Source organism: Balaenoptera musculus, chromosome 14, assembly GCF_009873245.2.
Source record: "Balaenoptera musculus isolate JJ_BM4_2016_0621 chromosome 14, mBalMus1.pri.v3, whole genome shotgun sequence".
Lineage (NCBI taxonomy): Eukaryota > Metazoa > Chordata > Mammalia > Artiodactyla > Balaenopteridae > Balaenoptera > Balaenoptera musculus.
In genome coordinates, this window is record NC_045798.1 from 62,455,190 (window position 1) to 62,479,026 (window position 23,837).

Sequence of the window (23,837 nt, forward strand, 5' to 3'; positions counted from 1 at the left end):
TACATGGGGTACATGAAGTGAACCAAACAGGCAAAGCTCCTTGGCCATGGGATTACTTTAAATGCAGGGTCTGTTTATCATGAATGTCTGTATCCACAGCACTTAGCACAATGCCTGGCACAGAATAGATAAAGAGGGCTTGGACACATGAGTCCAACTATCAGCTCAAGAGCTCTCAGGGCAATTTTACCCACTCTCCTTGGGATGCACAAGAATGCTTTACAAGTAAAAAGGAGAAGGATGGGGATTACACATTTTGCTGAGAATACAACATCTCCTCCTAGCTGCCACTTCTTTTGTGTTGCTGTTAACAATCTTACTTCACGTATCAGCAGCACTTTCCATGCTTGATCTCTTCCTCTTCCTTTCATACACTTTTTTCTCTCAGCTTCTAGGATCCCAAACATATACTACCTCACCGGTCACTCCTCACACTCCTTTGTTGATTCCTCCGCCTCTCCCCGCAAAATTGGAGTGCCCTTGGGTTCTGTTCTTGCCACCCTTTTATACTACACTCGCTCCTAAGGTAACCTAGTTCAGTCTCTGGTTTTAAATAACTATCTATATGCTGATGACCCCAAATCTTTTATCTCTCCCAAACTCTAGATCCACATATCCAATCCATTTGGATGTCTGAGAGACATTTGTTTCAAAATTAGCATGTCCTAAACTGAACTCCTGATCTGTCCCCAAAAGCTGTCCTACTGGGCTTCCCTGGTGGCGCAGTGGTTGAGAATCTGCCTGCTAATGCAGGGGACACGGGTTCAAGCCCTGGTCTGGGAAGATCCCACATGCCGCGGAGCAACTAGGCCCGTGAGCCACAATTGTTGAGCCTGCAGCCTGTGCTCCGCAACAAGAGAGGCCACGACAGTGAGAGACCCGTGCACCGCGATGAAGCCCCCACTTGCCGCAACTAGAGAAAGCCCTCGCACAGAAACGAATACCCAACACAGCCATAAATAAATAAATAAATAAATAAATAAATAAATAAATAAATAAATAAATAAATAAAATTAAAAAAAAAAAAAGCTGTCCTACTCACTGCCTCCTCCATCTCAGAGTCACCCCTGACTGTTTCCTCATATCCCATCCAAACCACCAACAAATAGTCTTGGCTAGATCTTCAGAAACTCCCAAACTGCAAACACTTCTCACCACTTCTGCTTTACAACTCTGGTCCAAGCCACCATCACCTCCTACCTGGATCACAGCAAACATCTCTTAGATGGTCTCTCTGCTCGTACTCTTGCTCCCTTACAGTCTGTTCTCAACAAAGCAAGCACAGTGACCCTTTAAAATAACTTAGATCATATCACTCCTCGGCTTGAAACCCTGAGGTGATTCCATATTTCACTCAAAGTACGAATCCTTACAATGGCCTACAAGGCCCTACACGACCTGGCCCTGGGTCACCTTCCTGACTTCATCCCAAATACTCTCCCCTCACGCACTCCACCCTAACGACACTGCTACTGCCTTAAGGCATTTGCCCCAGGTGTTCCCAAGATCCAAATGGCTAACTCCCACATCTCTTTCATGTCTTTACTTAAATTTCACCTTCAGTAAGGACTACCTTGACTGCCTATATAAAAATCACAACCCGGACTTCCCTGGTGGCGCAGTGGTTAAGAATCCACCTGCCAATGCAGGGGACACGGGTTCGAGCCCTGGCCCGGGAAGATCCCACATGCTGCCGAGCAACTAAGCCCGTGCGCCACAACTACTGAGCCTGTGCTCTAGAGCCCGTGAGCCACAACTACTGAAGCCTGTGTGCCTAGAGCCCGTGCTCCGCAACAAGAGAAGCCACCGCAATGAGAAGCCCCGCAACAAAGAGTAGCCCCCACTCGCCGCAACTAGAGAAAGCCTGCGCACAGCAACAAAGACCCAACACAGCCAAAAATAAATAAATAAATAAACTTATTTTTTTAAAAAAATCACAACCCATCCTAATCACCAGTACTCAACTCCTTACTCTGTTCCTCTTTTTCTTTTTCCATAGCACTTGTCATCTTCTAATATATTATACATTTTATTTATTTTTTTATGGAGTTTTCCGTTTGTCTGTCTTCTCCTTCTAGAATGCAAGCTACGTTAAGGCCAGGTTCTTTTTTTTATTTTTCCTCTGTTTACATCCCAAGTGCTTAGAACAGTTTCTGGGACATAGTGGGTGATCGATGAGTGTTTATTCAACAAATAAATGGATCTTAGGAGGCACAAAAGGATCTAAATAATATAGAACATCCCCCAACTTCACTCCTATAATCACTCATGGGAAGGAGGGACTAAGAGGTAGAAATCATCTAGGCCAAGAAGCAAGAGGCGATGAGGATTTAAAGGTCTCTGTTTCTGTTATCAGTTTTCTGGGACACATCTCAGTCTATCCTTAGCAATTACAATATGCTCTTACGATTAATGAGTTGTCAGCATTCAGAATTTAGTATTAACTGCAAAAATACTTTCCATGACTATAAAATATACTGCTTCTGCAGAGTAAATCCAATCTAAAAATCTACTGTTCTTAAACCATAATCTACCATGATCAACGAAGTCAGGGTCCTCCAAGGTGGGTGAAACTAATCAGGACTATCTCTTAGGTATCAAGTGATAAGCACCAGATAACCACAAACTAGCAATGTGAGCTCATCTTCCAAATGATTTACATTAAGGAATATAGGTCAGCTGCTGGGTCAAACTATCTAAAGGCAAAAGCACATGACACTCCTCACTTCCTGAAATGAGCCTTGGAACTACTTTATGGTTCCATAAACAGTAACCAAATCACACCACAATGGTAAAGGTTTCATTAATGTAGGACTTCATGATCATAACCAAACCATAACCAGCACTAAGTAATAAATCTATTTACTCTAAGAGAAGAATCAGTTTTCTAAACTGAGAAGTATGAGGGCGTTGCTGATGTCGTGGACTTTTTCCATTTGTTTTCTCATACTATTTAGAGGAAATTTACCAGAGTAAATTCTTCTGAGTGACAAAGGTTGGAAATATTCTTCAATACTGGTATTTTTTCCTTCATTCAACAAACATTATCAAATGCCTACAAGGGCTGTAAAGGGTATTAGGAAAAAGGTCCCTCCCTCACTGAGCTCACAGTCTAAGGGAGAAGAGAGATGTTAACAAAGTAACTGCAAGTGAGATGAGTGACACAAAGGGGTGCAGAGCGCTACTAGGGGGGGCTGGGGGGGGTAATGTGGGTGATGAGGGTGATGAGGGTGATGAGGTTTAAGCAGAGACCTCATGAATGAGCAAAGGCCCTAAAGCAGGAAAGGACACATACACGGTTGAGAATCAAAAGAGACAGTAGTGAAGACCAGAGGCTGAGGAGAAAGACAGAATCCAGAGAGTTTAGGGCCTTGAGTCCATACTTGGGACTCTCGGACTCTGGGCAATGGGAAATCTTTGAAAGGCTTTAAGTAGGAGAGCAATCATTTTGGGGTTTTGTTTATAAAAATATCAATCCAGCTTTAGTTTAGAGAATGGGCAGCAAGAATGAACTTGGAAAGGCCATTTTAGCAAAAATCCAAGAAATCTTCCTTGGAGGATGGTGGAGTTAGTCAGGATGGAGAGAAATGGGCAGAATCAAGAGAATAGTTACAAAATACAATTGGTAAGCCTTAGTGACTGACTAGATTTGAAAGATGACTAAAAGTATGTCAGGGATTTCTGGTTTGATCAAATACCTCTGGAATGAAGGCCTCTTTATAAATTTTAAAAGATAAAAAATAAATTTATGTTTGTGTAGCGAGGTTGCCCACAATGTGTCAATAAAATGAGCAATTGGGGACTTCCCTCGTGGCGCCGTGGTAAAGAATCCGCCTTACAATGCAGGGCATGCGGGTTTCATCCCTGGTCAAGGAACTAAGATCCCACATGCCAGGGGGCAACTAAGCCCGTGCGCCACAACTACTGAGTTTGCGGGTCTCAACTAGAGCCCAGGCACCGTGAAGCCTGCGCACCACAACCACAACTAGAGGAGAGAAAACCCACATGCCACAACTAGAGAGAAGCCTGCACGCCGCAACGAAAAGACCCCACACGCCTCAGCAAAGATCCCACGTGTCGCAACTAAGACCTGACACAGCCAAAAAAATAAATAAATAATAAATAAATCTTAAAAAAAATAAAATGAGCAATTGGTTTTTCATGATGGATTTAAGTTTTTTAATTTTTTATTTTAGAAAATCTGTTCTAAACAAAATAACAGAGAATCCTCTTAACTGACCATTTTGAAGTATTTATAACATTCTATCTATAGACACACATAGATATGTAGAACAATTATTAAGCTACTGGACTGAGAATTAAGATTTTGGGCTTTAACTTGAGTCTCTTACTAACTGCATGACTTCTGGCTTATCATTTAACTTATCTAGGCTTTAGTTTCATCATTCATTTTGAAAAAAAAAACCCTACAGATTGAGAATTAAGATTCTGCTCTCTATAGATGGTTTACATGTTACATGTTTACATGTTATACACTACTGTATTCTAGGTTCAGGGACCTTATGTATGGCTGACCAATGGCTTTTTACTTCCTCCTCTATTTAGATAGTCCTTTACCAGCCCAATACAATGCAAAATTACTTCTCTTAAAAATGTTTCTGAAATTAGTAGCAAAATGGCTTTCTCCCCAGAGTAATTCCTCACAGACCTGGGTACACTGATGCACATAACTCCACTACAGTTTTTTTTAAAAAGGCATCATAATGAAAGGGATCTACATAAGTCACTTACAGCTTATTAAATATGGTAGCTTTGAACACGAGTCTCCTGTTAAAATCTTGTTCTCATGAGAAAATCTTATTTTTGTAACATTTTTAAGTTACACCTGCTCTGGAACATCACCTACTTGTAGGAAAGGAAATTTCCTGTATTTTTAATACCACCTTCATTATTTCCTTAATATAAAATCAGTTTCAGGTAAGCCAAAATTATATATGTCCAGCTATCCACGGGCAGCATTTAATCTGTTCACTGTAAAATAAATGTCATTTCAGAAAACATATGGGAACGAAATGAAAGCCAGACTGCGCCTGAAAACAAGACAAATCAACTTTAAATCACACCAATACCACACGTTAGTATAATCCAGGAAACCCAGAAAACTCAGATCTGTTCCTGCTGTATGAGTCCCGCTCTGGTTTAATTTCTGGTCATTCGTGCCCCATCATAAACAACCAGGATAATGAGAAATAAACAGCAGCAGCACCACTGTCATCTTGCATTTTTAAATTGAAAAGGCACATCACTACAGTCTACTTTCTGTCTCTATCTGTAAAGCTCTTCCAAAGGATATTCTTGAGTGGAGGAGGGGTCCCTTCCCTCTTTATGGGAAGAGGGACTGAAAATGTTCACAGATTATAAAGGAGAAAAAGAGAGTTAAAGATGAGACTGGGAAGAGAAAAGCTGCTTCACGATAGGAATCTAGACCCGGGTGAGGAAAGTCAAGAAAGGAGCAGAAAAGGAAGAGCCTACTGAGGTCACAGGAGGAAAAAGAAAAAAAAAGGGCTCCTGACAAAGTCCGGCAGAGGAACGTGAAGGAAGAACAGAGGAACAAGTCTGGTGTCAATTGGTGGGGGGATCAAATACGGGCAGGTGGGGACAGAGGATGAGAGGGACTCAGGGTACGGGCAGAGAGGGCTGGAGAGGCCGAAGAGAAGAAAAAAGAGAGCACACCTGCCAGGGCCTGGGAAGGATGGGATGGGCGGGTTCCCTCACCTTGGTTTTAGTCCGGCTGGCCTTGGCCTTGGCCCTGGCCCGGCGCGGGGGCCTCACCGCCTCGGCCATAGACCCTGCGATGGCAACGTCGCCGCTTGTTTTTGTCAAAACTCTGCGCTTTCCACAACCTGCCCAGTTCCAGCCTCCGGACTGTCACGTGATCGAATCTCCACCACTCCCGCGGGAGGGGCGGCAACTCGGAGCCTCTACGGGTAGCAAAGTAGGACAAACTACTCCGGGAGCCCTTTTCACTGGAGGATGGTGGTCCCCCCCACCTTACGTCCAGGCCCCACCCCCTGACCCGGCAAGCGCGCCGGGCTTCGGCCCCGCTCGCCAGTGGCTTGGGCGCGTGTTGGGTCCCGGCGTTACTCCCCGAACTGAGATCACGTACTTCTTGCTGGCTCCGCCGAGCCGCACTCGGTCTAGGCTACGGGAGCGCTCGCACACCTCACCCACGTTGACTTATAGGAGTCCGGGGAGAGTGCTTGTCAGTCTTGTTTTGACCCTTAGATAACCAGGACAAGTCAACCTAAGTCTGTTTTGCGCTCAAGAGCCTTGATGCCTATCCAGTTGTGCGCTTCTGTTTCAACCTGTGTAAAGGGGAAAGATGATACTTGCCTTTTCCAGTGTAATGAAAATTAAATGGACTCATCGTCAAAGATGCCTGGTAGCCGCGAGCATATCTGTAAATGGTAGTTATTTTCATTACTGTCCAAATTCCCAGGCAGCAAAGAGACATCTGCGCCCAAGAGGGCAGGCAAAAAAGCAAAAAGACAAGACCCATAAAAGTATACTTCATGTAGATTTTACACACTTTCATTTAAAAATTCCAGATGTGAAAACTTGGCTCCATCTCCCTTTCCCAGCTCTACAATTTTTTTTCCAAAGCACTTAGTACCTCTTAAAATACATAATTTGCTTTTATGTTTGTGTCTGTCAACCTGGCTAGAATGTAAGATCCTTAAGGGCGGGGGTCTTTGTTTTGTTCACTGAGGCATCCCAAGAGCCTTCTAGAACACTAGCCTGTAAGTGGTAGGCTCAATAAATTTTTGATGAATCAAATGAACGTGAGTTTTGTCTGATGGTGGGATAAAATAGTTGAGATGGAGGGGGGCCAGTGGGGAGAATATCCAAGAACAAGGCATGAAAAATGGAAAGGACTTCAGAGATGGAGTCTTCACAGTGTCTTATTTATGAGCTAACTGAGCATATAAAATACAGTTGTAAGCAGATAGGGTAGGCGTGTCCCCCAGAGAAAGAGAACCAGGCATGGCTTACTTGACATAAGAGAGCCATTTTATTTTTTTTAACTTTTATATCAACTTTTTTTTGCGGGGGGGGGGTGGGGGGTGGGTAACTTAATCAGCATTATACTTTATTCATGTTTTTTAGAGAAGCCATTTTAGGCCTAACCCATTTTGTAATGTAAGCCTGGCCACAGTGTTTGCCTTCGAACAGGTCTCAGTAGTAATGATCTAAGGGAACAAAAGAACAAAGGACTGTTATCAGGCAAGAAAAGTAACAAAAGCACAGATAACAAATCAGCTGTAAAGACTTCCAGTTCTGTTTCAAAGGTAAAGATTAGCCTGAAGCACTTTCTTCAGCTGTTTTGCAGAATTTAAACACCCCCCCAACCTGGGCCCCAGCACTCAACCACCAGATCAACTGGAACCTAAGTGAAGATGATGTTGACCTTTTCTGACCCTTCTGACTTCAATCACCTAAAGCTTGGAATCTGTTTACTTTTGCCCCAATTTAATGTTGAATTCTCCTCTTCTCAAGCCCCTTCATGAATATCCCTTAGCTTAAAATTTCCCCAGTTTTGCTGTTTGGGGAGACACTGCTTTGGGAAAGTTCCCCAGTGTTCTCCTTACTGGCTGCAAGTAATAAATCCTTCTGTCTCCCGATCTCTAGCTTGGTTGTGTCTTTTGGCTCGACACCCACCAAGAGGTGAACCCAGTTTTCCGGTAACACGGTTTCACGTATTTTGATCCCAAATCCTCAACAACAACAAAAAAGTTATCCAGGTACTCAGGTTACTGAACCAAACTTGGGTCTGCTCACTCAACACACAGCAAAGCCAATCTACTGACACCCAGTTGTGGTGAAGGTACATACAGTGTTTATTGCAGGGCCAAACAAGGAGAACAGGCAGCTCATGCTCAAAAGACCCAAAATACCCAATGACTTTTAGGGGAGGGTTTTTTTTTAAATATAAATTTATTTTATTTATTTATTTTGGCTGTGTTGGGTCTTTGTTGCTGCATGCGGGCTCTCTCTAGTTGTGGCGAGCAGGACTACTCTTGGTTGCAGCGCACGGGCTTCTCATTGCTGTGGCTTCTCTTGTTGTGGAGCATGGGCTCTAGGTGTGCAGGCTTCAGTAGCTGTGGCTCGCGGGCTCTAGGTGTGCAGGCTTCAGTAGTTGTGGCACACAGGCTTAGTTGCTCCGCAGCGTGTGGGATCTTCCCAGACCAGGGCTTGAACCCGTGTCCCCTGCACTGGCAGGCGGATTCCCAACCACTGTGCCACCAGGGAAGTCCTAGGGGAAGGTTTTTTTTTTTGTTTTGTTTTGTTTTTAATTTTTATTTATTTATTTATGGCTGTGTTGGGTCTTCGTTTCTGTGCGAGGGCTTTCTCTAGTTGCGGCGAGCGGGGGCCACTCTTCATCGCAGTGCGTGCAGGCCTCTCACTATCGCGGCCTCTCTTGTTGTGGAGCACAGGCTCCAGACGCGCAGGCTCAGCAATTGTGGCTCACGGGCCCAGTCGCTCCGTGGCATGTGGGATCCTCCCAGACCAGGGCTCGAACCCATGTCCCCCGCATTGGCGGGCAGACTCTCAACCACTGCGCCACCAGGGAAGCCCGGGGAAGGTTTTTTAAAACAATGTGAGGGTACATGATCAGTTCATGCTCAATTCTCTGATTGGTCGATGGTGAGGTAACAAAGTGATGTTGTTTCAGGCATCTTAATTATCAGTTTTCTGGTTCCAGCTGGTCTGGGGTCTCCATGCTGGTGGTCAGCATGCAGTCACCATCTTTCATCTGGTGGGGGTTTTAGTGTCTGTAAAACAACTCAAGAATATGGCCCAACTCAAGGATATGGCCTCAGCCTTGTCTTGCTAGACTGCTTTCCTTTGTTTTTACAGTTTTTCACTTCTCTGATTAAATTTGCTCTTTGAAACTCAGGGAAGGCTTAGGAGGCTAAAGTTTTTCTACAAACAAGGGCAGGAGACACTGGGGAAGGGGGGAAGGAGGAGGTTCTGCTCCCAGGAAAACCCCACAGGGTCCTCTTCGATTTCACTCAGAATGTACCTGCATTTTGTATACCCTGGTATGTGTGTGCATATAAATGTATATAAGATTATCATGAGCAAGAGTTGGCAGATATGAACAAAGTCTTTATACCACCATTACTATCTATAACTTTTGCTGGTATTTTTCCCAGTCTGGAATACTCTCTCTGGCCTCTACCAATTCAAATCCTTTTTGGCCTTCAAAGTTCTTCATGTGCCAGTCACTACTTACCAAAACAGAATTGGCCCTACCTCCACTTCCCATGGTTTACAGCTTAGTTGAGATGCAGACACAGTGGATAGATAAGTTGCAATAAATATCACAGCCTATGGGGGAAAGGAGGCATACTTTATAAACTGAAATTGTTAGACCTTAGCAGAATAGTGTAAATAGTTAGGTTTATTGTTCAGTTTGGGCAAAAGAAGAAATTTAAATATATTAAATTTAATACTGTAGTTTAAAACATTTGATGGAATTTAAGTTGTAAATGGAATCGATTGTTTAAAGAGGTTTGGTCTATTGAATTTGAGTTGACCAAATGTTAAAGATCCCCCTCGAAAGTGGTTATTTAAATTTATAAAAAGAATGTTGAGATTTATAAAGATAACTTGAAGACTTAGGAAAAAATAAATTTTTTTTTTTTTTTTTTTTTTTAAGATTTTTTTTTTTTTTTTTTTTTTAATTTATTTTTGGCTGTGCTGGGTCTTCGGTTCGTGCGAGGGCTTTCCCCAGTTGCGGCAAGTGGGGGCCACTCCTCATCGCGGTGCGGGGACCGCTCTTCATCGCGGTGCGCGGGCCTTTCACTATCGCGGCCCCTCCCGTTGCGGGGCACAGGCTCCAGACGCGCAGGCTCAGTAGTTGTGGCTCACGGGCCCAGCCGCTCCGCGGCATGTGGGATCCTCCCAGGCCAGGGCTCGAACCCGTGCCCCCTGCATTAGCAGGCAGACTCCCAACCACTGCGCCACCAGGGAAGCCCCAGAAAAACTAAATTTTAAAATGTATATGACTTTAATAAATTGAAGATTAATTTTAAAATAATTAATTCAAAAGATTAATTTCAAAAAAACAAAGTAATGACAGATGTCTTTTCTATACATAAATTCTATCTGCAGAAACTCTAAAAAAATTCACAGTGTCAGCAATCAGGGTTAATCACTGGCTAATTAGCAGTGATGGGTTTGCTACTACTGAGCCCTGGGCAGTAATAGTCAGCATTTCCTGAGCCCTCACTATCAGCCAAAAACTGTTCTGAGTACTTTTCACGTAATGACTAATTTGATTCTCATAACAACCCTACAAGGTCAATAATTTCATTGTTCTCATTTTACAGACCCGGACAAAGACTCAGAGAGGTTGAATTATTTGCCTAAGCTCACACAGACAATAAATGGTGGAGCTAGGATTTGAACCAATGCAGTTGTACAGTATAAATGGACTTTTAAGATAGAAAGCCCATGCTCACTTTCTCCATGTTTACAATACTTTATACTCATACACTGGGGCCAAGATGAATATCAGAAATATTTCTTTTAAAAGTTACTGGATTGGAACTTCCCTGGTAGTCCAATGGTTAAGAATCCACCTTCCAATGCAGGGGACGGGAGTTCGATCCCTGGTCGGGGCACTAAGATCCCATATGCTGCAGGGCAGCTAAGCCCATGCGCTCTAGAGCCCGCGTGCCACAACTAGAGAGAAGACCGCACACCCCAACGAACGATCCTGCGTGCCGCAACTAAGACCAGACGCAGCTAAATAAATAAATATTTTTTTTAAGTTACAGGATTATTCATAAAAATCACAGTGCTGACTTTTGGGGATTTGGTTTACATAATTTTTCTTTCCTTCAAACATTTCTATGATACTTTTATAATATTCTTAAGTGTGTCTGCAAACAACATAGAAGTACACATGATAAAAAGTTAAAACTCCTCTCCCTAGGGTTAGCCATTGTTAACAGTTCAGTGTGCACCCTTTCAGACTTCTCCTACCCATGTACAAATATCACACTCTTACATACTCAGTGTCTATGTATATATTGCCTGTGTCCTTTTTTTTTTTTTTTAATTTATTTACTTATTTTGCTGCGTTGGGTCTTCATTGCTGCACGCGGGCTTTCTCTTGTTACAGCGAGCGGGGGCTACTCTTCGTTGCAGTGAGCCGGCTTCTCATTGCGGTGGCTTCTCTTGTTGTGGAGCACGGGCTCTAGGTGCGCGGGCTTCAGTAGTTGTGGTGCGTGGGCTCAGTAGTTGGGGTACACAGGCTTCGTTGCTCCGCAGCATGTGGGATCTTCCCAGACCAGGGCTTGAACCCGTGTCCCCTGCATTGGCAGGCGGATTCTTAACCACTGCGCCACCAGAGAAGTCCCTGCCTGTGTCCTTTTAATTTGTAAAATCTTGGAGATAGTTCCTTGTAAAGACAGATAGCTCTAACTTCATTTTTCCCTTAATTAATTAAATATTCCATAACTTTATTTAAACAGACTTCTGAGGCCAATAAATTTTTTCCAATTTTTCACTATTTGAAAACAATGCTTACAAGTGACCATACTTACATATTTTTGTGCATCAGTACGTCTATAAGATGGATGCCTAGATGAGAAATTGCTGATCAGAAAGACATTCTCATTTAAAATTTTAATAAATATTTACCAAATTTCCCTCCAGTGGGTTGTTTATTTTCACTGCAGCTTTAAGAATTTAAAATAATGTTTAATCTCCTAAGAAAAATCAAAATCAATTAAAAACAAGAACCAGGCATTCATAAAATGAGTATAATTCACATATTATACTATGGCATTCCAAAATTTAATATGACTGTCATTCCTAAGTCAGCCAGAATCTAGAACAGTGTTTGCCATAACAGGGGTGAAAACCCCTTGGGTAAACCTTTCTTAAACTTCCTTACAAAATTAGATTCCAGAGTCTCTGTTGCCATCTGGTGGCAATTCTCCATTGGTGAACCCTCCTCTGACAGGATTTCAGAGAAGTGGTTCTTTCTAAAACAATTACTTCCTGTATGTCACTCTGTACAAGACTAATTATTTCATCATTCATGACTACTAAATGCATTTTTAATTATAAATAAATCATGTTGGACTTCCCTGGTGGCACAGTGGATAAGAATCCACCTGTCAATGCAGGGGACATGGGTTCGATCCCTGATCCGGGAAGATCCCACACGCCATGGAGCAACTAAGCCCATGCGCCACAACTACTGAGCCTGCGCTCTAGAGCCAGCGAGGCACAACTACTGAAGCCCGTGCGCCTAGAGCCCGTGCTCGACAACAAGAGAAGCCACCGCAATGAGAAGCCCGCTCACTGCAACGAAGAGTAGCCCCTGCTCGCCACAGCTAAAGCCCACACAGCAACTAAGACCCAACGCAGCCAAAAATAAACAAAATTTTTAAAAATTAAATAACTAAAAATAAATAAAATAAATAAATAAATCATGTTACTTCTAAATTATTTCAGTTTTTTGAGACAATTAGCCGGCAGTGCAAATAAATACCAAAACTATCCAGCCCCATCTTTTTTTCCCAGCCACATTTTTAAAAAAGACTCTTGTATAGATGAGGTCTCTTCTGTTAACAGACTTTTGCTTCCACAGGAAGCAAAACATATAAAACATCTTTTTTTCTATTATTTACCCTCTCATAATCTTCCTCACTAAAAAAAAAAAAAGTTTAAAGAAGTCACAGAATACATTTTTGTTATTTGAGCCACTGTTTGTGGTACTTTATTATAGCAATTTCAGCAAACTAATACAAATACCCAGCTCCCTCACCTCTCGGGTGGAATAACTCTGAGATACATGTTCGGTGCTACTTCCTAGAGTACCCAGTGGGTTTCAGCTCGTTTCCCACTATGACAACTGGCTTGATAACACACTCTTTATTCACTTCCTTCTCTTGCCTTTTTCATTTCCCATTTTACTGGTGTGTTTCCTGGGTTCACCTCCTGCATAAACTACTTGATCTCAAATCCCTGTCTCTGGCCTCCTTCTGGGGAAACCCAAACTACGACAGTATCAGAAAGGGTATTCAGATGTCAGGATGGGATTTTTTTTTTCATTTTTTTTTCTTTTTGCTTTTTTTTTTTAATCAGTCATCAGTTTTGTACACATCAGTGTATACATGTCAATCCCAATTGCCCAATTTAGCACACCACCATACCCACCCCACCGCGGTTTTCCCCCCTTGGTGGCCATACGTTTGTTCTCTACATCTGTGTCTCAACTTCTGCCCTGCAAACTGGTTCATCTGTACCATTTTTCTAGGTTCCACATACATGCGGTAATATATGATATTTGTATTTCTCTTTCTGACTTACTTCACTCTGTATGACAGTCTCTAGATCCATCCACGTCTCAACAAATGACTCAATTTCGTTCCTTTTTATGGCTGAGTAATATTCCATTGTATATATGTACCACAACTTCTTTATCCATTCATCTGTCTATGGGCATTTAGGTTGCTTCTATGACCTGGCTATTGTAAAGAGTGCTGCAGTGAACATTGGGGTGCATGTGTCTTTTTGAATTATGGTTTTCTCTGGGTATATGCCCAGTAGTGGGATTGCTGGATCATATGGTAATTCTATTTTTAGTTTTTTAAGGAACCTCCATACTGTTCTCCATAGTGGCTGTATCAATTTACATTCCCACCAACAGTGCAAGAGGGTTCCCTTTTCTCCACACCCTCTCCAGCATTTGTTGTTTGTAGATTTTCTGATGATGGCCATTCTAACTGGTGTGAGGTGATACCTCATTGTACTTTTGATTTGCATTTCTCTAATAATTAGTGATGTTGAGCAGCTTTTCACGTGCTTCTTGGCCATCTGTATGTCTTCTTTAGAGAAATATCTATTTAGGTCTTCTGCCCATTTTTGGATTGGGTTGTTTGTTTCTTTAATTTTGAGCTGCATAAGCTGTTTATATATTTTGGAGATTAAACCTTTGTTGATTCGTTTGCAAATATTTTCTCGCATTCTGAGGGTTGCCTTTTCGTCTTGTTTATGGTTTCCTTTGCTGTGCAAAAGCTTTTAAGTTTCATTAGGTCCCATTTGTTTATTTTTGTTTCTTATTTCCATTACTCTAGGAGGTGGATCAAAAAAGATCTTGCTGTGATTTCTGTCAAAGAGTGTTCTTCCTATGTTTTCCTCTAAGAGTTTTATAGTGTCCGGTCTTACATTTAGGTCTCAAATCCATTTTGAGTTTATTTTTGTGTATGGTGTTAGGGAGTGTTCTAATTTCATTCTTTTACATGTAGCTGTCCAGTTTTCCCAGCACCACTTATTGAAGAGACTGTCTTTTCTCCATTGTATATCTTTGCCTCCTTTCTCATAGATTAGTTGACGATAGGTGCGTGGGTTTACCTCTGGGCTTTCTATCTTGTTCCATTGATCTATGTTTCTGTTTTTGTGCCAGTACCATATTGTCTTGATTACTGTAGCTTTGTAGTATAGTCTGAAGTCAGGGAGCCTGATTCCTCCAGCTCCGTTTTTTCCCCTCAAGACTGCTTTGGCTATTCAGGGTCTTTTGTGTCTCCATACAAATTTTAAGACGATTTGTTCTAGTTCTCTAAAAAATGCCATTGGTAATTTGATAGGGATTGCATTGAATCTGTAGATTGCTTTGGGTAGTATAGTCATTTTCACAATATTGATTCTTCCAATCCAAGAACATGGTATATCTCTCCATCTGTTGGTATCATCTTTAATTTCTTTCAATAGTGTCTTATAGTTTTCTGCATACAGGTCTTTTGTCTCCCTAGGTACGTTTATTCCTAGGTATTTTATTCTTTTTGTTGCAATGGTAAATGGGAGTGTTTCCATAATTTCTCTTTCAGATTTTTCATCATTAGTGTATAGGAATGCAAGAGATTTCTGTGCATTAATTTTGTATCCTCCTACTTTACCAAATTCATTGATTAGCTCTAGTAGTTCTCTGGTGACATCTTTAGGATTATCTATGTATAGTATCATGTCATCTGCAAACAGTGACAGTTTTACTTCTTCTTTTCCAATTTGTATTATTTTATTTCTTTTTCTTCTCTGATTGCAGTTGCTAGGACTTCCAAAACTATGCTGAATAATAGTGGTGAGAGTGGACCTCCTTGTCTCTTTCCTGATCTTAGAGGAAATGCTTTCAGTTTTTCACCATTGAGAATGATATTTGCTGTGGGTTTGTCATATATGGCAATGTTGAGGTAGGTTCCCTCTATGCCCACATTCTGGAGAGTTTTTATCATAAATGGGTGTTGAATTTTGTCAAAAGCTTTTTCTGCATCTATTGTGATGATCATATGGTTTTTATTCTTCAATTTGTTAATATGGTGTATCACATTGATTGATTTGCATATATTGAAGAATCCTTGCATCCCTGGGATAAATCCCACTTGATAGTGGTGTATGATCCTTTTAATGTGTTGTTGGATTCTGTTTGCTAGTATTTTGTTGAGGATTTTTGCTTCTATATTCATCAGTGATACTGGTCTGTAATTTTCTTTTTTTGTAGTATCTTTGTCTGGTTTTGGTATCAGGGTGATGGTGGCCTCATAGAATGAGTTTGGGAGTGTTCCTTCCTCTGCAATTTTTTGGAAGAGTTTGAGAAGGATGGGTGTTAGCTCTTCTCTAAATGTTTGATAGAATTCACCTGTGAAGCCATGTGGTCCTGGACTTTTGTTTGTTGGAAGATTTTCAATAACAGTTTCAATTTCATTACTTGTGATTGGTCTGTTCATATTTTCTATTTCTTCCTGGTTCAGTCTTGGAAAGTTATACCTTTCTGAGAATTTGTCCATTTCTTCCAGGTTGTCCATTTTATTGGCATAGAGTTGCTTGTAGTAGTCTCTTAGGATGCTTTGTATTTCTGTGGTGTCTGTTGTAAATTCTCCTTTTTCATTTCTAATTTTATCGATTTGAGTCCTCTCCCTCTTTTTCTTGATAAGTGTGGCTAATGGCTTATCAATTTTGTTTACCTTCTCAAAGAACCAGCTTTTAGTTTTATTGATCTTTGCTATTGTTTTGTTTCTATTTCATTTATTTCCGCTCTGATCTTTATGATTTCTTTCCTTCTGCTAACTTTGGGTTTTATTTGTTCTTCTTTCTCTAGTTCCTTTAGGTGTAAGGTTAGATTGTTTACCTGAGATTTTTCTTGTTTCTTGAGGTAGGCTTGTATAGCTATAAACTTCCCTCTTAGAACTGCTTTTGCTGCATCCCATAGGTTTTGGGTCATCGTGTTTTCATTGTCATTTGTCACTAGGTATTTTTTAATTTCCTCTTTGATTTCTTCAGTGATCTCTTGGTTATTTAGTAACGTATTATTTAGCCTCCATGTGTTTGTGCTTTCCACGTTTTTTTCCTTGTAATTCATTTCTAATCTCATAGCATTGTGGTCAGAAAAGACACTTGATATGATTTCAGTTTTCTTAACTTTACTGAGGCTTGATTTGTGACCCAAGATGTGATCTATCCTGGAGAATGTTCCGTGCGCACTTGAGAAGAAAGTGTAATCTGCTGTTTTTGGATGGAATGTCCTATAAATATCAATTAAATCTATCTGGTCTATTGTGTCATTTAAAGCTTCTGTTTCCTTATTTATTTTCATTTTGGCTGATCTGTCCATTGGTGTAAGTGAGGTGTTAAAGTCCCCCACTATTATTGTGTTACTGTCGATTTCCTCTTGTATAGCTGTTAGCAGTTGCCTTATGTATTGAGGTGCTCCTATGTTGGGTGCATATATATTTATAATTGTTATATCTTCTTCTTGGATTGATCCCTTGATCATTACGTAGTGTCCTTCCTTGTCTCTTGTACCATTCTTTATTTTAAAGTCTATTTTATCTGATATGAGTATTGCTACTCCAGCTTTCTTTTGATTTCCATTTGCATGGAATATCTTTTTCCATCCCCTCACTTTCAGTCTGTATGTGTCCCTAGGTCTGAAGTGGGTCTCTTGCAGACAGCATATATATGGGTCTTGTTTTTGTATCCATTCAGCAAGCCTGTGTCTTTTGGTTGGAGCATTTAATCCATTCACATTTAAGGTAATTATTGATATGTATGTTCCTCTGACCATTTTCTTAATTGTTTTGGGTTTGTTTTTGTAGGTTCTTTTCTTCTCTTGTGTTTCCCACTTAAAGAAGTTCCTTTAGCATTTGTTGTAGAGTTGGTTTGATGGTGCTGAATTCTGTTAGCTTTTGCTTGTGTGTAAAGCTTTTGATTTCTCCATCAAATCTAAATGAGATCCTTGCGGGGTAGAGTAATCTTGGTTGTAGATTCTTCCCTTTCATCACTTTAAGTATATCATGCCACTCCCTTCTGGCTTGTAGAGTTTCTGCTGAGGAATCAGCTGTTAACCTTATGGGAGTTCCCTCGTATGTTATTTGTCGTTTTTCCCTTGCTGCTTTCAATAATTTTTCTTTGTCTTTAATTTTTGCCAATTTGATTACTATGTGTCTCGGCATGTTTCTCCTTGGGTTTATCCTATATGGGACTCTGCACTTCCTGGACTTGGGTGGCTATTTCTTTTCCCATGTTAGGGAAGTTTTCGATTATAATCTCTTCAAATATTTTCTCTTGTCCTTTCTCTCTCTCTTCTCCTTCTGGGACCCCTATAATGCGAATGTTGTTGCGTTTAATGTTGTCCCAGAGGTCTCTTAGGCTGTCTTCATTTCTTTTCATTTTTTTTCTTTATTCTGTTCCATGGCAGTGAATTCCACCATTCTGTCTTCCAGGTCACTTATCCGTTCTTCTGCCTCAGTTATTCTGCTATTGATTCATTCTAGTGTAGTTTTCATTTCAGTTATTGTTTTGTTCATCTCTGTTTGTTTGTCCTTTAATTCTTCTAGGTCTTTGTTAAACATTTCTTGCATCTTCTGGATCTTTGCCTCCATTCTTATTCCGAGGTCCTGGGTCATCTTCACTATCATTATTCTGAATTCTTTTTCTGGAAGGTTGCCTATCTCCACTTCATTTAGTTGTTTTTCTGGGGTTTTATCTTGTTCCTTCATCTGGTACATAGCCCTCTGCCTTTTCATCTTGCCTATCTTTCTGTGAATGTGGTTTTAGTTCCACAGGCTACAGGATTGTAGTTTTTCTTGCTTCTGCTGGCTGCCCTCTGGTGTTTGAGGCTATCTAAGAGGCTTGATGGGAGGCTCTGGTGGTGGGTAGAGCTGACTGTTGCTCTGGTGGTCAGAGCTCAGTAAAACTTTAATCCACTTGACTGTTGATGGGTGGGGCTGGGTTCCCTCCCTATTGGTTGTTTGGCCTGAGGCAACCCAACACCTGAGCCTACCTGGGCTCTTTGGTGGGGCTAATGACAGACTCTAGGAGGGCTCACGCCAAGGAGTACTTCCCAGAACTTCTGCTGCCAGTGTCCTTGTCCCCATGGTGAAACAGAGCCACCCCTCGCCTCTGCAGGAGACCTTCCAACACTAGCAGGTAGGTCTGGTTCAGTCTCCCCCGGGGTCATTGCTCCTTCCCCTGGGTCCCGATGCACACACTATTTTGTGTGCGCCCTCCAAGAGTGGAGTCTCTGTTTCCCCCAGTCCTGTCGAAGTCCTGCAATCAATTCCCACTAGCCTTCAAAGTCTGATTCTCTATGAATTCCTCCTCTTGTTGCCGGACCCCCAGGTTGGGAAGCCTGATGTGGGGCTCAGAACCTTCACTCCAGTGGGTAGACTTCTGTGGTATAAGTGTTCGCCAGTCTCTGAGTCACTCACCCAGCAGTTATGGGATTTGATTTTACTCTGATTGCGCCCCTCCTACCATCTCATTGTGGCTTCTCCTTTGTCTTTGGATGTGCAGTATCTTTTTCAGTGAGTTCCAGTGTCTTCCTGTCGATGATTGTCCAACAGCTAGTTGTGATTCTGGTGTTCTCACAAGAGGGAGTGAGAGCACATCCTTCTACTCTGCCATCTTGGTTAATCTCCAGCCAGGATGAGATTTTAGAATTAGAACCCTTCCCAGCCAGATGGCAACAAGGATCTCACCACTTATGGAAGTAGACTGGTGATAACCTCTGAGCTGAAGCATCACAATTATTGGAGGACTCATCTGTGGTGAACTAGGTTGAATTAAGGTAAATTTGAGAGATATGGGGTCAAAGGTAGTTACAAGGGCCATAGAGTAGGTTGGTTGTTATGACTGCTGTTGGCACACTGAGAAAAATTATACACTCAGGTCAGTAGGGACTAATAAGAAAGCCAAAAGGCCTCTATGGTAGCATTTCAAGAGATACATTTTGTAAAATTAGAAAGGAAACACGAACGAAAGACAATGTTACTACTAAACTATTTTAGCTTTCTTCAGACCCCCTGAGTCAGGCAGGAACATCAGCAATCCATCATACAATGGAATTGGTACATTCTGGAAAAAATGGGGTAAAGCCAGAGAGCCAAATACATCACACAAAAAGACAATGCAGACATCTCCAACACCTCCCTCATTGCACCTATGCCTCTCCTTCAGCTTAGACCTGTGGCCTCAGAGGAAGTTTCCTTCAACCCAGTTGGTGGAGAAGAGCAAAAAAATTCAGATCTGATTCAAAAATAGGTGAGCTCTCTATGTTAATTTTTGTTAGTCTTTATGTAGATTGCTGCCACACTACCACCCCACTTAGAAGTGACTGTGAAAACCGATGGTGAAGAAAAATACTCCCAGTGGATAGCACATCAAGTAACACAGCTGGTCATCAGCTTGTTGTGAAGGAGCTGTAGCCCAAGGTAAGTATATTCATAGACTCCTGGGCAGTGGTGCATGACTTGACTAGTTGATCAGGGAACAAGATTAGAAGACTGAAGATAAAGGAATTGGCAACAAAATGTGTAAATGTACGCGTCTTACATCGGTGCCTGCCAGAGAGTACCCATCAAAGAGGAGATGCAGAACAACCAGGTGGCGAGGATGACATGTCCAGTGGCTTCCAGCCAGCCTCTGTCCTAGGCCACCCAGTGCTTACTCTATGGACTCATGAACAGAGTAGCCATGGTGGCAGGGATGGAGACTCTGCAGGGGCCCCCACAGCTCGGTGTCTGACCAGTTATCCCCAGAGGCTGAAGCTGGGCCCTAAATATGCTACCATCCCCCAAGGAGATCAACTGGCCACTTGGTGGCAAGCTGATTCCACTGAACTCCTTCCACTCTGGAAGGAGCAGAGATTCATCTCTAGTGGGATTGATTCCAAGAAGAGACTCTCCTTTTTTTTGCCAGCGTGCCTTGGCCAGTAACATCATCCCAGGGCTAACAGTATCTGAGTACCAACATGAAATTCCACATAACATCACCTTGGACCAGTGTTTATCAAATCACTTTTCATTACCACTGCCTTAAGGAGCCTTTTGAAACTTTTTTTTTCCTGATTGCCGCTCCCATGAAGTTTTAATACCACAGATATACTGTATTTCTGTTTATGTGCTTTACGTATAGCTGTGCTTTATACATAAGAAGAATAACATTTGTTTTGCCCATCAAGAACCAATTTTCACCCTCTTGGGAGCAATACTGCCCCTGTTGAGAATGCATGCCTTACACTAAGAGCTTCACTTTACAATGAAGGTGGTACAACAGTGGGCAAATGTCCATGTGCTCCACTTTGCCTACTATACACCACATCACCTAGAAGCTGCAGTCCTGATAGAATGTCAGAATGGCATTTTAAGGTGTGGCAGCTTGAAGATAACTTGCAGCATTGGGGTGCTGGCCTTAAAAATGAAGTATAGGGTGTTTTTTGTTTTGTTTTTATTGTATTAAAGTATAGTTGATTTACAATGTTGTGTTTAATTTCTGTTGTACAGCAAGGTGACTCAGTTATACATATATATATTATTTTTCATAATGGTTTATCACAGGATATTGAATATAGTTCCCTGTGCTAGAACCATGTTGCTTATCCATCCTATACATAATAGTTTACATCTGCTAATCCCAAACTCCCAATCTTTCCCTCCCTGACACCCTCCTCCCCCCTTGGCAACCAAAAGTCTGTTCTCTATATCTGTGAGTCTGTTTTTGTTTTGTAGATATGTTCATTTGTGTCATATTTTAGATTCCACATATAAATGCTTCCACATATGGTATTTGTCTTTCTCTTTCTGACTTACTTTGCTTAGTATGATAATCTCTAGGTCCATCCATGTTGCTGCAGATGGCATTATTTCATTCTCTTTAATGGCTGAGTAATATTCCACTGTGTGTGTGTGCGTGTATATATGTGTATGTGTATATATATATATATATATATATATATATATGTATATATATATATATCACATTTTCTTTATCCATTCGTCTGCTGATGGACATTTAGGTTGTTTCTATGTCTTGGCTATAGCAAATATTGTTCCTATAAACATAGGGGTGCATGTATCTTTTTGAATTATAGTTTTGTCTCTGTATATGACCACGAGTGGAATTGCTGGATCATATGGCAACTCTATTTTTAGCTTTTTGAGGAACCTCCTTATTGTTTTCCATAGTGGCTGCACTAATTTACATTCTCACCAACAGTGTAGGAGGGTTCCTTTTTCTCCACACCCTCTCCAGCGTTTATTTGTAGAATTTGTTTTAATTGGGGTATAGTTGTTTTACAACGTTGTGTTAGTTTTGACTGGCGAAGCAGAGTTCCCTGTGCTATACAGCAGGTTCTCATTAGTTATCTATTTTATACATATTTGTGTATATATGTCAATCCCAATCTCCCAATTCATCCCACCCCACCTTTCCCCCCTTGGTGTCTATATGTTTGTTCTCTACATCTGTGTCTCTATTTCTGCCTTGCAATATGGTTCATGTGTACCATTTTTCTAGATTCCATATATATGTGTTAATATACAATATTTGTTTTTCTCTTTATGACTTACTTCACTCTGTATGACAGTCTTATTATTTGTAGTCTTTTTTCCTTTTTTTTGCTGTGGGTTTGTCATATATGGCCTTTATTATGTTGAGGTAGGTTCCCTTTATGCCCACTTTTTGGAAGTTTTTATCATAAATCGGTGTTGAATTTTGTCAAAAGCTTTTTCTACATCTATTGAGATGATCATATGTTTTTTTTTATTCTTCAATTTGTTAATATGGTGTATCACATTGATTGATTTGAGTATATTGAAGAATCCTTGCATCCCTGGGATAAATCCCACTTGATCATGGTGTATGATCCTTTTAATGTGTTCTTGGATTCTGTTTGCTAGTATTTTGTTGAGGATTTTTGCATCTATATTCATCAGTGATATTGGTCTGTAATTTTCTTTTTCTGCAGTATCTTTGTCTGGTTTTGGTATCAGGGTGATGGTGGCCTCATAGAATGAGTTTGGGAGTGTTCCTTCCTCTGCAATTTTTTGGAAGAGTTTGAGAAGAATGGGCATTAGCTCATCTCTAAATGTTTGATAGAATTCACCTGTGAAGCCGTGTGGTCCTGGACTTTTGTTTGTTGGAAGATTTTCAATCACAGTTTCAATTTCATTACTTGTGATTGGTCTGTTCATATTTTCTTTTACTTCCTGGTTCAGTCTTGGAAGGTTATACCTTTCTAAGAATTTGTCCATTTCTTCCAGGTTGTCCAATTTATTGGCATAGAGTTGCTTGTAGTAGTCTCTTAGGATGCTTTGTATTTCTGTAGTGTCTGTTGTAACTTCTCCTTTTTCATTTCTAATTTTATTATTTGAGTCCTCTCCCTCTTTTTCTTGATGAGTCTGGCTAAAGGTTTATCAATTTTATTTATCTTCTCAAAGAACAAGCTTTTAGTTTTATTGATCTTTGCTATTGTTTTCTTTGTTTTTATTTCATTTATTTCTGCTCTGATCTTTATAATTTCTTTCTTTCTATGAACTTTGGGTTTTGTTTGTCCTTCTTTCTCTAATTCCTTTATGTGTAAGGTTAGATTGTTTATTTGAGATTTTTCTTGTTTCTTCAGGTAGGCTTGTATAGGTATAAACTTCCCTCTTAGAACTGCTTTTGTTGCATCCCATAGGTTTTGGATCATTGTGTTTTCATTGTCATTTGTCTCTAGGTATTTTTTGATTTCCTCTTTGTTTTCTTCAGTGATTTCTTGGTTATTTAGTAACGTATTGTTTAGCCTCCATGTGTTTGTGTTTTTCACATTTTCTTCCCTGCAATTTATTTCTAATCTCATAGCGTTGTGGTTGGAAAAGATGCTTGATATGATTTCAATTTTCTTAACTTTACTGAGGCTTGATTTGTGACCCAAGATGTGATCTATCATGGAGAACGTGCTGTTTTTGGATGGAATGTCCCATAAATATCAATTAAATCTATCTGGTCTATTGTGTCATTTAAAGCTTGTGTTTCCTTATTAATTTTCTGTCTGGATGATCTGTCCATTTGTGTAAGTGAGGTGTTAAAGTCTCCCACTATTTTTGTGTTACTGTCAATTTCCTCTTTTATAGCTGTTAGTATTTGCCTTATGTATTGAGGTGTTCCTATTTTGGGTACATATATATTTATAAGTGTTATATCATCTTCTTGGATTGATCCCTTGATCATTATGTAGTGTCCTTCCTTGTCCCTTGTAACATTCTTTAAAGTCTATTTTATCTGAAATGAGTATTGCTACTCCAGCTTTCCATTTGCATGGAATATCTTTTTCCATCCCCTCACTTTCAGTCTGTATGTGTCCCTTGGTCTGAAGTGGGTCTCTTGTAGACAGCATATATATGGGTCTTGTTTCTGTATCCATTCAGCAACCCTGTGTCTTTTGGTTGGAGCATTTAATCCATTCACATTTAAGGTAATTATCGATATGTTTGTTCCTATTACCATTTTCTTAATTGTTTTGGGTTTGTTTTTGTAGG

At 40.8% G+C, this 23,837-nt stretch overlaps 1 protein-coding gene across 2 annotated transcripts in view; it reads right to left on the reverse strand.

Annotated features, from left to right (window-relative positions):
• EPG5 (ectopic P-granules autophagy protein 5 homolog) overlaps positions 1-5,840 on the reverse strand; it is a 123,808-nt gene extending 117,968 nt beyond the window's left edge. The window contains exon 1 of one of the 2 annotated variants that reach the window (XM_036874785.1): positions 5,737-5,840. In XM_036874785.1, the coding sequence (XP_036730680.1) occupies positions 5,737-5,805 (69 nt within the window). In that variant the 5' untranslated portion in view covers positions 5,806-5,840. Of the gene's footprint in view, positions 1-5,694 lie in introns of both variants that reach the window. The other variant, XM_036874784.1, reaches the window with a different exon arrangement.
• Positions 5,841-23,837: the final 17,997 nt, after the last annotated feature.